Source organism: Gymnodraco acuticeps, unplaced genomic scaffold, assembly GCF_902827175.1.
Source record: "Gymnodraco acuticeps unplaced genomic scaffold, fGymAcu1.1, whole genome shotgun sequence".
Taxonomy (NCBI): Eukaryota; Metazoa; Chordata; class Actinopteri; order Perciformes; family Bathydraconidae; genus Gymnodraco; species Gymnodraco acuticeps.
In genome coordinates, this window is record NW_022989983.1 from 3,344,400 (window position 1) to 3,360,337 (window position 15,938).

Genomic DNA, 15,938 nt, shown 5'->3' on the forward strand with positions numbered 1-15,938 from the left:
TGCGCACATTGCAGGTTTATTGCACAAGATTTCAACTATATTGTTTATTATTTAAATGACTTAAATTCAGTCCTGGCAGATTCTAACCATTGGCGAGACATCTGTTTTTCTGTTTGCATGTTACATATTATTATATTACATCCTTTGCTTCTTCCGCTCTGCAGAGTAGACTAGTCAGACCATGACGTCACGCTGCTACGTGGAAAGGAAGTGGCGAGCATGCTAATGCTAATGTGGCTACAAATTGAGAGCGACCAAAACAAACGATGAAGGCGGAGCAAAGGAGCCGAAAACAGCTTGGATTAGGCATGGAACTGCGTTTGCTCTGATCGTGGTGTTAGAGTTTAGGCAGGGTATTAGAGGTACCTATATGTCTACTTTAGAAACCATGTTAATATGAATGCCAGTTGACGAGTTTGCGAGCTGTAACTGTATCTGGGATTGATGTTTCCTCTGTACACAGACGCTATGCTTTGGCTAACTAGCTAAGTGGTAGCTAGATGTCAACAAAGCTTATCCCGGAACACATCTTGACATAGTAATAGTGTTTTCACTAGGTTGTCGTTTATTTCAAGAAATGCAGAGATAGTTAAAGGGACTGTGGTTTATGTGCTAACTCCAATCCCCCTTTAAGATCCGTGTTACAGTTCCTGGAGTTACTGATAGCTAGCTAGCCACACAGTCAACATGAGTTGGTTCAACTCCTCTCTGTCCAGCTTCGCTAAACAAGCTTTAACAACAGCTCAGAAGTCAATCGATCGAGTTCTGGACATCAAAGAGGAGGACCAGTGGGGTGACACAGTTGTCATGCCCTATGATGGTGAGTAGTGTAACATGGGGAGGTAAAAGCTAATGTTGTCACATGCACATTTGGAATTTCTGCAAGAAAAGCTCATTTTTATACAAAGCTACTCTTGTGATATCTGCACAGCTTTCCACTTTTTCATAACAAAACTGCACCTATATTATTTTATTATTCTGAGTATTTTCACATTACACTTAAACTCTACATAGTTTTTGGTATTTATATTATCTATACATATTATTGTTAATATTTCTCTATATGTCTTTGTTATAATCGTCATTTTCTTTTCAATGAATGTTCTTTAAATGTGTTTACCATATAGACCAAGGCAAATTCCCCGCATGTGTAAACCAACCTGGCAATAAACCTGTTTCTGATTCTAAAACTGGAACAACTTCATTTCCGACAGATGTAACAATACCTGGAAAGCTGTCACTGAGTGGAGGATGGGGAATGACGCCGTGGGAGGCGCCCCCTGAAGAGAGGCCCATCACTCCTCCTCCTTCCTCTGAGGCCATCACCACTCCTGTCACCCGCACAGTTGTGGATGAATCGGAAAACTTTTTCACTACCTTTTTGCCACCCGGAGACGTCCAAGGCGTCACCGTCTCCCAGGTAGTGTCCGTACCACCTACTAAGTCGCAAAGGCGGCCTCAGGAGAAGGAAAACAAAAGCAGGGAGACTGTGGCGCACGAAGAAGAGAATTCAGCACCTGCGGACGAGACCCTGGAGTATCAGACGGATGATGAAGACCAGATAGTTGATCTGGATTCCTCAGCAGAATCCCCTTTATTCAGACACTATCCTCCTGCAGCCAGTTTTCTCCTGCTCCTTCTCCCAGCGATCTTCCTGACAGCGAAATGAGCGATGTACAAAACAGATATCGGCTCTACAGTTTCTGTAGACTCCACACCAGAGCAGTCACAGCCTCCATCCGATCTCCAGGTGGAGCAGGATACCACAGATTCCTGTGAACCTGCTGCTGTCACTTCTGAACTTAAGAGCTCTACTCCCCCTGATCCTTTGCCTTCTCTGCCCTCTAAGGAAATACTCATAGAGAATAAAGACTCAAAGGTGGAGGACCGTCAAAGTGATACCCCCTCTCCTCCGGTCAGCGCGTTCTCATCAGGAACCTCCACCACCAGTGACATTGAAGTGCTTGACCACGAGTCAGTGTTGAGTGAGAGCTCAGCCAGCTCCAGACAAGAAACAGGGGAGGGCAAGGCCGACCTTCACCTGATGCAGGGCTCCTTTCAGCTTCTCACGGCCTCCACCTGTGGAGATTTCCCCCATCTGGAGGACTACTCCAAACTCACAGAGAGCTGCGGCTCCTCCTCGGACGCATTCGAGCGCATAGATTCATTCAGTGTTCAGTCGTTGGACAGCCGGAGTGTCAGCGAGGTTAACTCGGACGATGACATCCCCGGCAGTCGGACGCTAGCGTCTGTCACCACGGGCTCTCCTCCTTTGACAGTATCATCAGCTGTGTGTCAGACGCAGGAAGATGGAGAGGAGGAGAATTTAGGACAGGAGGAAAGGGAGGAAGAGGGCTATACAGACACAATGAGGGAGCAGTCGCTGGATGAGATGGAGGAGAGTGGCCGGAGTGCGACGCCTGTTAATAGTGATCAGCCTGAAGAGTTGATGGAGCAGGAGCAGGACTCTGAGGCGAATGTCACTCTGTCTGATCCCGCCTCCAACGCTGACGAACAGATCGCTCCACCAATCACTGCAGAGATGAAAAGTGTCTCCCCAGTTCAGATTTTGGAGCTTCAAAAGGTAGCAGTTATTAAATATTGTATGTATATATGTTACAAAGTCCATATAGTTGAGTTTATTGTTCAACTTGCTAGTCATAGATTAGTTGCGTATATGGTACATTATTATTAAACTACTCTGAAAGTCATGTGTAAAGTATACATGTAAGTTTATCCTTTCAAAAAATGCATTTAAAGGAATACTTCACTTACAAAATGACCATTTGTTACTCAATGAATCGACCTATATTATCTTGAAATCTTGCTTCCATGGTGACCGAACAATTCAATAATGTCCTCCACAGTCCTAGGGAGTAGTATGGCCACGTTTAACAACAGCACAACTATATTAAAACATCTGCTCACCAACTATCAAACAACTCTTCCAGTATATCCAGGTCTCATTGATCCAGTTGCATAATCACTACTTCCCAAACACATGCATTTTGGCTTAAACCTTACTACTTAAAACACTTAATTATAAACAGGCTTTCATCAAGACTACGTTTTCTTCAACAATTCAAGTTAACACCGGGTGAGTTGTTGATATTCAAATGTTTATTTTATGTGTGAAGTCTTCCTTTAAACCAACTCAGCTCTTTGGATAGACTTCCAAAGAATGCATAATAGAAGCACATAGATACTTGAAGGTCATGTCACATTTCCATATCATCTTTTTAACTCATCCCATTGTGTGTTATCTAGAGCAAGACTTTGTGTTTCTCCTGTCTAATAGCTTTCACTTCAATTTTGCCATTTTGTTTAAAAATTACCTGCCAATATCCTTTCAGAAATGTTCTATGGTCAAATACAAGTTCTCCCAGAACTATCTGTTATACTAATTTAAGAAGGTAACCTTAAGCTCTACCACACTAGTTTTAAAATGAGTAAGTTGTATTTTAACCGGATTGTCTGTGCGAATGTCGTTGTAAAGACAAAATGTTGTGGACATGTTGTAGGTGATTGATGATCTGTCAGGCTGCCTGGAGAAGAGAGAGTCTCAGCTTCTGGTTGTCAGCAAGGACAAGGCCATGCTGGAGGAGCAGTGTGACAACCTCAAAGAGTGAGTGTATGGCACACACACCTGCTGCACAATGATCATGATAAGGAAGCTATTTTTACCAAAGGATAAATGTTCCGGCTCATGTGTTGTTTCTATGAAAATACAATGGTTTAGTGTTTTCAATTGGCAACATGATTGTTAAATGCTGTAACTACTTGTGCAGAGTTTTAAAAGCTGTCTTGGCTTAAGGTTGTATGGATTTTGACACTAAGCTATCTTCAACTAATGAGTGTGTTCATCCTGCAGTGAAGTGATAAGCCTGAAGGAGGATAGCTCCACGGTTCAGTCCCTGAAGGATGAGTTCACTCAGCGCATAGCAGACACAGAGAGGAAGGCTCAGCTGGCCTGCAAGGAGAGAGACATAGCCAAGAAGGTACATCACATCCGAGTCATCTGAGGCTCTACACCACACAAATAAGGCTACAAAAGCAAAACAATTTGTACAACTAACAAATCTTTATCTTCTTTGTGTTCATTTTTCTATGCCACAGGAAATAAAGGGCTTGCGAGACGAGCTTTCTACAAGACTTCACTCCAGCGACACACTGGAGATCATCAGAGAGAAGGAAGAGCAGATCAGAGGCCTGCTGGAAGAAGGTCATTTTTTATATTTGAAGGCTATAATTGTTCTCCTTCACAAGCCCACACAATTAAACCTATACAGTCAAGGCCCTTTTAACATGTAGCCAGTTGTATAATTGGTACCAAAGCTCCTTTAACTTGATTTACCTAAAGAGAAGTTACCCAAGTTTCACACAAAAGGAATAAAGAGTAGGCATGATGCAGGGTTGTGGCCTATAAAGATAAGACTGGTCATTTACCACCAGGATGTGAAAAGATAAGCTGTCCCTCAATAACTGGAGAGCCAACATGTGTCAGATATCTAATAACAGTGTAAAGATTTGCAAGCTAGATATCCCTCATCATCTTGTAAAAAAAGTTTTAAGACGGCATCAATACCAGAGAGACGTGTCTTTCATATTTGACTATTCAGGGGGTCCGCGGGGTCTTAAAAAGTATTAAAAGTTGATCAATCAATTTAGCGAAAATTAAGGCTATTAAAAAGTATTAAACATCATTTTCAAGGTATTACATTTTGTAGCTTGTTTTCAATAAGTATATAAATGGTCCAAAGAGGTTGTATTCTACAGTCTGCCTGAATGTAACCATTGCGTAGGTGTGTTGTGTGATTCTGTGTTATTTATGGCATCCCGTTGGATGTGACGTCATCTGAACAGGACATCGCACGCTCACTGCTTGATAGCGTGAAGGTCCGTTTACGCCGGTTGCTAAGCAACATCGTTATGGGGAAATGCAAGTTTGCGTCCAAATGGTTGGAAGATAAGGAGGAAGGACAATCAATACTGTATATAGTCAATGTGAGGTAAAGTGTGTCGCCAATGTAACCGGTTAAAACTCCAAGTGGCGATGAGGTCTTAAAATGTATGGAAAGGGTCTTAAAAAAGGTCTTAAAAGAATTACATTTGACTTCAGGATTCCTGCATATACCCTGCTATTGTAATAAATGGAGAAGTCTAAGCATCATCGTTTTAAAGTTAAAACAAATCATTTATCAGTGTTTCCCACACAATTTGATTCCCCCCCCCCCGGCAAGAAAAGCCAAAGGCCCCTTAAACTATTCGGGTGGCCCACGCATCCACCCCCCCCCCCCCCCCCCCCCCAAATAAGAAAATACATGCAAGTTCATGGCTACTGTAGACAACGTTCTTGTTGCTCTGTGTTGAGTGAGACACACCGGAGTTGAGGATCTGAGGTTTATAACCCCAAAAATATAATTTACAATTTAGGCATTTAGCAGACTCCATATTCCAAAGCGACTTACAATGACCAATTACAGGGACATTCTCCCAGGAGCTCCCCATTGAAATCAGGACAGCAGAAAGCCTACACATCTTCCGGTGCAGACTGAAAACTCATCTCTTTCGACTCCACTTCGAGCGATAGAATTACTAACAGAGCACTTATATACTAATGACTGGCTTATCTATAGCCAGTTGAGTAGCACTTGAAATGTTTGGCTCTATGAAACCTGATGTACTTATACGATTCTGTTTTCTTCAAGTTTGTATCTTCTTGGTCGAATGTACTTATTGTAAGTCGCTTTGGATAAAAGCGTCAGCTAAATGCAATGTAATAATGTAATGAGTAACTGAGGGTTAAGTGCCTTACTCAAGGGCACACGAGTAGTGGTGTTCCAGGCGGGATTTGAACTCGCAACCTTCCGATCATCAGCCCACCTCACTATCCATTAGACCACAAAAAAAGGAGAAAAAAAGTAATCGCATCCATTAGTTTGTGGACGATATATAATTGTGGATAAATCAATGTATGGAAACACTGTTTATCATGGAAGAAGTCATGCATACATCAATCTTGAGGACGAGAGTTAGGGAGGGGAGAAAAAAAGCTGGTCTATGTATGTATGTATTGTTACCACATCTGTGTTCACCTAAGTTGGCTGAGCAGGAGTTTATTTCTTTCTCTTTTTAGGTGAGAAGTTGTCCAAGCAGCAGCTGCAGCACAGCAACATCATCAAGAAGCTGCGTGTGAAAGAGAAGGAGAGCGACACAAGGATCACAAAGCAACAGAAGAAAATCAAGGAGCAGGAGGAGGAGCTCAGGCAACTGCAGCAGGTAAGATTTTAGTGCATTAAAAAAATGGGAATCTAAAAATGAAAATGACTTTGTTGTTAAATGCCTGCTTTTTGATGCTGGCAATACGGGCGATCTTGGCAATTGGCTTCTGTGTCATGTAGATGTGAAAAGTGGTCTTTGAGGTAACATTTCAAGTTGCTGGAGGTTGTTATCTCTAGCACATTTAGGCTAACTCCAGCTAACTTATATTCGATTGCTCCATTAAGCAGCATGTGGGTACTCAAAAATCTAAAACCTGTTCTTCAGGCTGTCTAAATTCGTCCTGCTAGTTTTCTCAAGGATGGGCATAGCAGGTTGTGGTGCCGGTTTTAACATGAGGATGGATGCAGTAAGCTCATAATGGTTGACATTCATGTATTGCACAAGGCTTGAGTAAGAGGTGTGTCTAAAAAAACAACCTACAACCTCTTATTAGGATCTCCTAGTGCTGTAGTTCTTTGCCAAATGTGACTCCTTTTTCCCTTTTATTTTCAGTAAAGCTAAAGAATAAAGTATATTTAAATGTTTTGTATTTGTGCGTTATTGATTTACCACTATTCATTACTGTTATCTTTAAATAAACATGACATGATAGTGGGTCCTCAGCTACTTTTCATGATCATACAGTGCTAGTTATGATAAACTTAAACCATTTTGAAGTCATGGCTGTGATTTTCTCCACGTTTTATGCATTAAGGTTCTAGATGGGAAGGAGGAGGTGGAGAAACAGCACAGGGAGAACATCAAGAAGCTGAACGCGGTGGTGGAGCGGCAGGAGAAGGATGTGAGCCGGCTGCAGACGGACTCTGAGGAGCTGCAGGAGAACAACCGGAGCCTGCAGGCAGCGCTGGACAACTCCTACAAGTAAACACTGACACACCCTGATATTGATACACAATAATCACAACAAGGACTCTGACTGTAAATCTAACCTCACGAGCCAGACATTGTATTGTACTGCACTCTAAATATCATTATATTATTTCATGGTTGACAGAATATACAGCACTGACTAAGTATTTGGGAATTGAGACACTTGGTGGGACCTTATTGATTTGAAACGATGCAATGAATTTAAGGTTCAAGTGAAGGCTTCCACCTCAAATGTTAGGCTAGTTAGATCTAAAATTGGTTAACAGTACTGGGATCGTTAACATTTGTATACATAGTGTTTCAGTTTGAAGGAGAGCTAAAGTAATATTTAAAAAAAAACATATAGCTAAATGATGAATCATGGCAAGTTTATTTATGTAGCACATTTCAATATGAGGTAATTCAAAGTGCTTGACAACAAATAAATTAAAGCATTAAGATATAGTGCATTACAATTATGTTTAAACACTTTTAAAAATAGTCATTTAAGAGCCAACAGCATCAAAATAAAACACGTTAAAATAGAATAAGACAGGTATACCCCATTGTTATTGTTTCAAATCCAGGGGGCTGAAGTACGAATGAGAGGTATTTTTTCTAAATAGGGACGGCACTGTAGTGAGGTCATGAAGCTGATGGTGTACTTGTACGTCTCTGTTGTCAGGGAGCTGGCAGAGCTTCACAAGGCGGGGGTCAGCAGAGCCAGTGAGGCTCAGGAAGCGGCTCTCACCAGAGAAACACAGGCCAAGGATCTGCTGAGCCTGGCCCTGGAGAAGAACCAGGAGGAGGGCAGGATGCAACAGGAGGCTCTGGCCAATCAGGTAACACGGGCTTGGGAAGTATATTTGTCTGCTATGCATATAGAGGATCATTAGAATTCATTTAAAGTAAATATTAGACTTTTGTGCAGCCTCAATACACCTCTTGTGATTAGGGTTGGGTACCGAGAACCGGTTCCAACATTTCGATTCCAACGGCATCATTTAGAAATGTGAATTTCGGTTCCGCTTTTCGATGCCTGAGGAAATGTTTCTCGCCGCTCTCCGTAGCCTACTGTATGACTGCGGTGGGGCGGGAAATGTAGCGTTGTACCGACACTTCCTACAGCGTAACCTGAGACCAGGGCCGGCCCGTTGCACTGGCGTTATAGATGTTCGCCTAGGGCGCCAGATCTGGGAGGCGCTGCGCTGACAGCTCTGGGAGGGAAAACAAATGTTTTGACCGTTGGTGCTCATCCTAATTTTCGGCCTTGATGTAACAACATTCATAATTAAGTAAATGTAACACCCTTTTCACCCCGGTTACACGTTTCATTCGCCCCGTACGATGGGCGCTGCAAGTGATGAAAATGGGGGATGTTGGCTTATCTGGCGCCCGCAGCTCACAGCCAAAGTGCGAGTGAGCGAGGGAGAAAGGGAGGGTGCACTGGAACCGGCGCTGTTGTTATTAGCATCTGGTGCTAGCTGCTCTAACCATAGGCTCTAACGGAAGAAGAAGATGTTTCTACAATGATGTGGAGGGAGAGTCATCTCCAGTCAGACTGAGAGGCTGATAACTACAGCTCAGTGAGGTAAAGGACTCTTGAGTGTTTAGATAGTTCACTTTAGTCTAAGTTATCTCAGTGGGTCTCAAACGTTTTGATCACAATTTATGTAAACACATATTTCCAAGGCACTCCTTTATAATTATTGGGATAAAACAGGTTTGAAATCATTCCAATGTATACTATAGGACAGTAAACCAGACATATACATTAGATGACAATGTATGTGTGTCGTTTAAGAGGAAAAGATGCCTGGTTTTGTTGTTGTTATTACTGTCAGGAAATGTACAACCTAACCCTGGTCCGCCCAGTAGTAGTAGTCAGATCGCTACTCCTGCTGATTTTAAAGCTAGGTCTGGGTTGGGTTTCATCCACTTGAATGTGCGCAGTCTGTTAGGTAAACTAGATTTTGTCCGTATCTGGGCGAGCTCGACTGACGCTGACGTCATTGTTTTATCAGAAACATGGCTAAACAAATCTATTTTGGCCTCTGACATTGCCTTAAATGGTTTTAATGTGTATCGTACCGACCGGCCTAATAAAGGTGGTGGCGTTGCCATTTATGTTAAGAATAAGTTCAGTGTAACCACATTAGTTTCCAAATCGATCAGTAAGCAATTTGAATTTTTAGCCTTAAATATAGAAGTGGCAAAGGGTCAACAGGTCATGGTAGTGAGTTGTTACAGACCCCCCTCAGCTGTCAAAGACTCCTTGTCTTCACTAGCAAATCTTTTATCACAACTAGACTACAGGGAAATAGTGCTACTTGGAGATTTTAACTGGGACTGGTTAACTGCAGTGTCAGAGGATTTTAAAAACCTTGTATCGCTTTAAATGTTACTCAGATTGTTGACAGTCCTACTCGCCCTAACATTAAGTCCCCTAATAAATCCTCCCTAATTGATCTCATTTTAACTAATGTTCCCCATAAATATTCATCTGTGGGAGTATTTGCAAATGATCTGAGTGATCACTGTGTTGTAGCCACAATTAGGGACACTAAGGTCCAAAAGGTTAAACCTCGCATTATCATTAAGAGAGACAAAAAACATTTTGTGGAGCAGGGTTTTGTGCATGATCTGTTTGATTTTGATTGGGGTAAAATCGATCTGTGTGCTGATGTAGAAACTGCATGGTCTTATTTTTATCTTGGTTTTATGGAGATCATTGATAGACATGCACCCCTGCGTACATTTAGAGTGAAGGGACGAGACAATCCTTGGTTTTCTGCTAATCTGTCCAGTCTCCTTCATGAGAGAAACAAGGCCTGGGCAAAGGCTAGGCAGTGATGAGGGGGCTGCAGCCCCTCATCACCCCCCCATTCCGCGTCCCTGCACCCCTTGATGTTTTTTTATTTGATTGCATTAAAACCTGCAATTGATTTTTATTTGGATTGTATGTAATGGCCCAACACAAAATAGTCCAAGTTAGTAAAGCTTGTTTTAAAAAGCCCCTTCACCCACCTATCCAATAAAGCCCAATAACAATGACTTTCAGAGTCATATAACGAGGTAAATAAATTCACCTGTGTGCACGTGATCTCGTATATTAGGTACAATTATCTTTATGTACACCTGTTTTGAAACACCCCAGTAAGAAGAAATAAAAAATAATAAATAATGAAGTTAAAATTCATGACATGAAAGTATAAAAACATTGCACGTTTTAACATGACATCCTTTATTAATCTAATTCTGTGTACAGGTGGCGGACCTGAGGATGGCTCTGCAGAGGGCTGAGCAACAGCAAGGAAGGAAGGAAGACTATCTGAGGGAGGAGATCAGTGAGCTGCAGCAGGTAACATAACATGCTCATATAATAAGCATGAGCATAATAAGCTGTTCAAAATAGATGTATTTATTGGATGCCATTTTCTTTATCTTCCACAGAGGCTTCAGGAGGCAGAGACCAGGAACCAGGAGCTCAGCCAGAGTGTTACCTCGGCAACGCGGCCCCTTCTGCGACAGATTGAGAACTTGCAGGCCTCCTTAGGCGGACAGACGGCATCCTGGGAGAAACTGGAGAAGAGCATCTCTGATAGGCTAGGTAAGAGGAAGGACATATTAACTGTCTGTGTGAAACAAACAATAAGTGTGAGTGATTCAACGCCTTTCTTCTCCACAGCGGATGCCCAAGCGCAGCTGGCCGTTGCGGTGGAGAGGGAGCGGTCGGCGAGTGAAGAGCTCCTGTCCATCAGGTCCCAGCAGGCCTCTCTGGAGTCACAGATCTCCCTGTTCCGCCAGGAGAAGGCCCGGCTCCTCGCACAGCTGGAGGCTGAGAAGAACAAGAGAGATAAACTGGAGGATGAGAGCACTAGGTAACAAATTACAGCTTAAACTGGAGTTTACAGGGTTCAATGACAAGGTACATCCAGTCATTGTCACCTAGTATTGTTCTCTTATTTCACTGGTCTAATCTCAAAGTGTTTCTTTATAGTTTGATTTCTTTATGGTTGGGTTCATCGACTTAATTTGAAGAGGTCTTTTTAAGATATTTTAGGGTTTTCCCTTCCTGTAGTAGAATTATATAGGTTTTTGTGCATGTCAATGGTCTGGTATAATAGTGCCCCTTTAAACAATGGTCTGGCTTTCAAATGGTTAAGGAGGTTTTACTGTATGATACCTCGGTGCTCTAGGACTTACCTTAGACTTTGATAAACAAGGAGAAACAATAGAACAGCAACGTTTCATTTATTAAAGTAGAAAGTAAATGGAAGATAAATCTATAATGCAAATAGCAGCCCCAGAGCTAACTGTCAGTAGATGCTGGTAGTGTTTTATCGTGTCTGCAGTTAGTTTTATTTTGGTCATTGTTCTCCTTAAACCTTATTTCAAAACACGAGTAGCCCCAGCAGTGAATGTTATGCTAGAATGTCTTTCACAGTAAATATCTCACTTCTGCTAGATGTCTCACATGAATGCGTGAAACTCACTGGCATCGTTTTTCTGTTTCACCACATATTGCTTTATGAGTCAGTGAAGCAGGGGCCAGGGGGGGGTTACCCTTTGACACGAGCAGTCATGCGTGTCGAGTTGTCGAGGCCTTTGAGGCACGGGGTTATCTTTTGTGAGATGTCAGGCAGCTGCAACTGGGCCAGTGGCGCAACGGATAACGCGTCTGACTACGGATCAGAAGATTCTAGGTTCAAATCCTGGCTGGCTCGGATGCTTTTTGGTTTTTGTTGCAGAAAGGTTTCAATTATTCAGTGCAGTGCATTATGATATCATAGGCAAGTTTAGTTTACATAGCACAACCGCATTTACATAGGAAGACAATATTTCTTAATGGTCCAAAAGAATGCCCCTGAGGCCTCTCACCTACACAGGGCTTTGAGAAAGTTTGAAAATAGGACACAAAACACAGTTGAAATAAACACTGTAGCTCCTTCTTCAGTGGGAAAGCTCATAGATAATTGTCATTCGATTTCATTATATGCTGATTTTATTCAGTTATAAGAACAAGGCAAGTATTTTACACATTTTTAATCCCTGATACTGTTGACTGATTAAAGGTGGGGTAGGTAATTCACTTCAGAAACACTTTTTGTTATATTCCATGGAATGCTCTTAACATCCCGATAGCAACGAATACATTAAATGCTTTGACAATAAATACATAAACAAAAGGTCATCTGTGGAAGCCGTGGCGCTGTAAAAAGCACGACCAATCATCTGAGCCGGGCCGGCTAAAGTAACTGGATGGCCTACCTGCCTGTCAGCCTTCCATCTGTGCACAAACTTATCTCGTGCCCTCATTGGTCATGTGCGCGTCCGTGTGTGTTGGAGGAGGGGCTCTGTGAGGAAGTCTGAAGGAAGGGGCAGATTTTTTCGGCTGCGTACTTTCAAATTCTAGCGCACTCGAGCTGGTTTCTCCATTCTTACCTACCCTACCTTTAACATACTTATTTTCTTGTTTTCTTTCTTAATATAGGGAGCATGTTGATTTAGAAAATCTGCGAGGAGAGCACAACCGCATGCTAGAAGAAACCAAGAAAGAAAAGGTACCATGATTGTCCTCACTAACTCTTGTTCTTCTCTTCTGTAAAAAAACGACTGCCTCATGTTCATGTTTTTGCTTCTTCCACCAGCTGCTGCTGACCAATCAGTTAGAGATGGAGAGGATGAAGGTGGAGCAAGAGAAGAAGAAATGCTACTTGGTTAATGAAGCTCTCAGGGAAAAGGTGGAGGAGCTTTTCGAGATTATAAATCTGGTTTATCACCAGAATTTAATCAGATGTTTTTATTTTCTAATATTTGTGACTGATGTCCCAATCAGGAGAGGAAGGCCATGACTCACTCTGTAGGAGAACCCCCGGCGTCCTCCACACCCTCCCTGTCCCGCTCCAGCTCCATCAGTGTGCCGGACAACGCTGCTCTACACTCCTCTATTCTTTCCCAGGTACACACTGAGACAAATGTTCAAATGTAGAAATTAGGTAAAGTTTGCACAAGCGGGCCGCCATATAGCTCACCTGGTAGAGCTGGCGGTCCATGTACTAGGGACTTAGTTCCCATGCGGAGGACCCAGGTTCGAATCCGGCCTGGGACCATGTACGCAAGTCATCCCCTCTATCCCCCATTTCAACACTGTCATCTCCAATAAAGGCTAATCTGGCCCAAAACAAAAAAAAGGTTTGCACAAGCTTGGATTTAGGTTCAAGATTCAAGGCTTTTATTGTCATTTGTACATAGTGTAGTTATGACAATGAAATGCTTAGGTCACAGGCTCCTCCAACAGTGCAGCACAATAAAACAGATAATAGTGCAAGTAAATAAAATAAAATGGAATATAATATAATAGTGCAAAGTTGTCTATATACAAGTAATTGGAATATTGATATATATAAGTTGCGAACTTATGGATGTTCTTTCAAAAGTTCAGGTGTTTAACAGTCTTATGGCCTGTGGGATGAAACTGGGATTTATGGAGTTTAACCGACGCTGTACGTTGTCTCTTTCTTCCTCAGGAGGACCTTTTAGACCACTCTCTTGGTAACATGACCATGTCCATGTCGATGAGCGGGACCAACCTGTACGAGGCCGCCCGGCTGTCGGGGGGCTCCAGCATCATGGAGAACCTGCAGTCTCAGCTCAAACTCAGAGAAGGAGAGATCGCTCAACTGCAGGTAGTGTTTTTTAACTGAGCTACATACATATGTAAAGTATGTTTAGTGTTAGTTTGATTGTACTGCTTAACGTCAGCACAAGCTTTCTGCGGACAGAAGGCTGGCTAAAATATACTTATGTTTCCTTCAAATTAAATAATGAAACATCTGGAAAACAACGAGTATCAACACCAAAATTAGTAGTAATTATTTTGCTAGAGATTTAGGAACAAAAACAGTAACCAAACGTAAAACATACCTCCAAAAGAGGGAACAAATAATTAACAAATTATCGTTGAATACAAATGTAAATACTGTGTCTTTGTCTCATTTGTTTATGGTGGGTTTACAGATATGGCAATCTACATTAGATACAGCCAGGGGTTTATAGACAGGTTTGCAAAATAAGAAACATTTTTACATTTTATTAGGCTGACACTTTGATCCAAAATAACATACACTTCAATACCGTAGTCATGCCTACAGGAGCAATGTGGTGTTCACTATCTAAGGTTAAAGATGCATATATTTTTAACATGAAATAATCTGTGTTTTTGTACTACCTTCTCTCTGTTCTCTTGCTGTTTCAGCTTGAGATCTCCAGTCTAGAGAGGAGTCGTTCTGTGATGGCAGAAGAGCTGGTCCGACTGACCAATCAGACCGATGAGATGGATGAGATGGTGAAGGAGATTCCCACGTTGAAAGTTCATCTCAAGGTAAGTGCTATAAAAGCAAACACAGGATTCTTGAATGCTGTAGTGTAGTGTGTTTCTGATGTGTGTGGCTGTGCTTTGCAGGATCTGCAGCAGAGGCACAACACCATCCTGCAGATGTACGGAGAAAAAGCCGAAGAGGCAGAAGAGCTGAGACTGGACCTGATAGACGTGAAGAACATGTACAAATGCCAGATAGACGAACTGCTGAAGAACCAGAAATAAACTTTTACTGTTCTTGTGTCGATTCTGGGACACTATCAACAAACCAATCAACCAACATAGCCACACATGCAGTCCCAAAGACAGATAATTTAAGTTTAATCACTGTGTCAAAGGAAAGTTCTTTTATCTTTATCTCTTATTTTATTTTAAAGGAACATATTTAAGCGGGGGTGTTGCATTACATACAATACATTATTATTATATTATTATTACGGAACCAGTATGAAGGATACCATTTCAAGTCTTTGGGATCTTTAGAAATCATTTCTCATGATTAAACCTTTTACATAGTAGCTTGTAGACAGTTTCCTACAGACTGTACGAGATGGTTTAAGTTTTTTGCACTATAGAAATTCATCCTTCTTTATTTCTTTATTCAAAATAGTTGAAGAAATATATAAAAATATTGTACAGAGACCTTTATGTATTGTTCTTGACTCCTTGCAAATCACAAAATGTGGTGTAGACCTTAGATTAGTCCATGATTGAAATCCTGAAAATTGGATTCTACAGCTTATATATATGTAAATGAATAAACATTTATCTGGGTGGTGAACAATACTTTTACTCTTAATTTGAATTGTTTGGATTCACACATTAAAAGTTTGCATTTTCATTGCATCCATACAGAACACTACATCACCATCGATGCTGCACAAAAGTCTTCAAATAAATATCATTTGAACAATTTCATACAGTTGTCCCAACATTTATTAATGTACTAAACATGCAGATTCAATTTGATTAAGATTGACGTTTTTTTTGTTTTTGTTGCATTTTCTGAGCCCTTCATAATATCACATAAAATAATAATAAACACAAATCTTGATATTGCTTTTGATGTGACCATTTACAGTAAAAGATCATTAGAAGATGTAATGCTAATACATATAGTACGTGTGTGGTCCATTTTTCACTCACCTTTTCCCTAAAGAAACATATTGTAAAAACTATAATAAACAATAAAAGGAACAGCATAAATATTACATTAAAATAAATATACCTTTATATAACATTAAAACATATCTTGATATGGATATGATCATTTACAGTAAACCAGTCTTTAAACATTAAAATAAATGTACCTTTATATAACATTAAAATATATCTTGATTTGGATATGATCATTTACAGTAAACCAGTCTATAAGAAAATAAGTGCGGTAGACAGCGCCCCCCTGTGGCCGTCACTGCGCACTACA

At 41.3% G+C, this 15,938-nt stretch overlaps 2 protein-coding genes and 1 non-coding gene across 3 annotated transcripts; all 3 read left to right on the plus strand.

The window, feature by feature from the left end:
• Window positions 1-193: 193 nt before the first annotated feature.
• Window positions 194-1,674, plus strand: LOC117543811 (TATA element modulatory factor-like). The gene is made up of 2 exons (XM_034212390.1): window positions 194-820; window positions 1,215-1,674. Exons 1-2 carry the CDS (start codon window positions 688-690, stop codon window positions 1,667-1,669), a joined length of 588 nt encoding a protein of 195 aa, XP_034068281.1. The 5' UTR covers window positions 194-687; the 3' UTR covers window positions 1,670-1,674.
• LOC117543810 (TATA element modulatory factor-like) lies at window positions 1,620-15,430 on the plus strand. The gene is made up of 16 exons (XM_034212389.1): window positions 1,620-2,584; window positions 3,522-3,625; window positions 3,872-3,998; window positions 4,117-4,222; window positions 6,137-6,279; window positions 6,977-7,143; window positions 7,817-7,973; window positions 10,400-10,492; window positions 10,585-10,741; window positions 10,820-11,012; window positions 12,626-12,695; window positions 12,783-12,875; window positions 12,971-13,093; window positions 13,662-13,820; window positions 14,390-14,515; window positions 14,597-15,430. The coding sequence occupies exons 1-16, from the start codon at window positions 1,673-1,675 to the stop codon at window positions 14,735-14,737; spliced, it is 2,871 nt and encodes a 956-aa protein (XP_034068280.1). The 5' UTR covers window positions 1,620-1,672; the 3' UTR covers window positions 14,738-15,430.
• trnar-acg lies at window positions 11,786-11,858 on the plus strand. Its single transcript has one exon. It is a non-coding gene; the product is annotated as a tRNA-Arg (tRNA).
• Window positions 15,431-15,938: the final 508 nt, after the last annotated feature.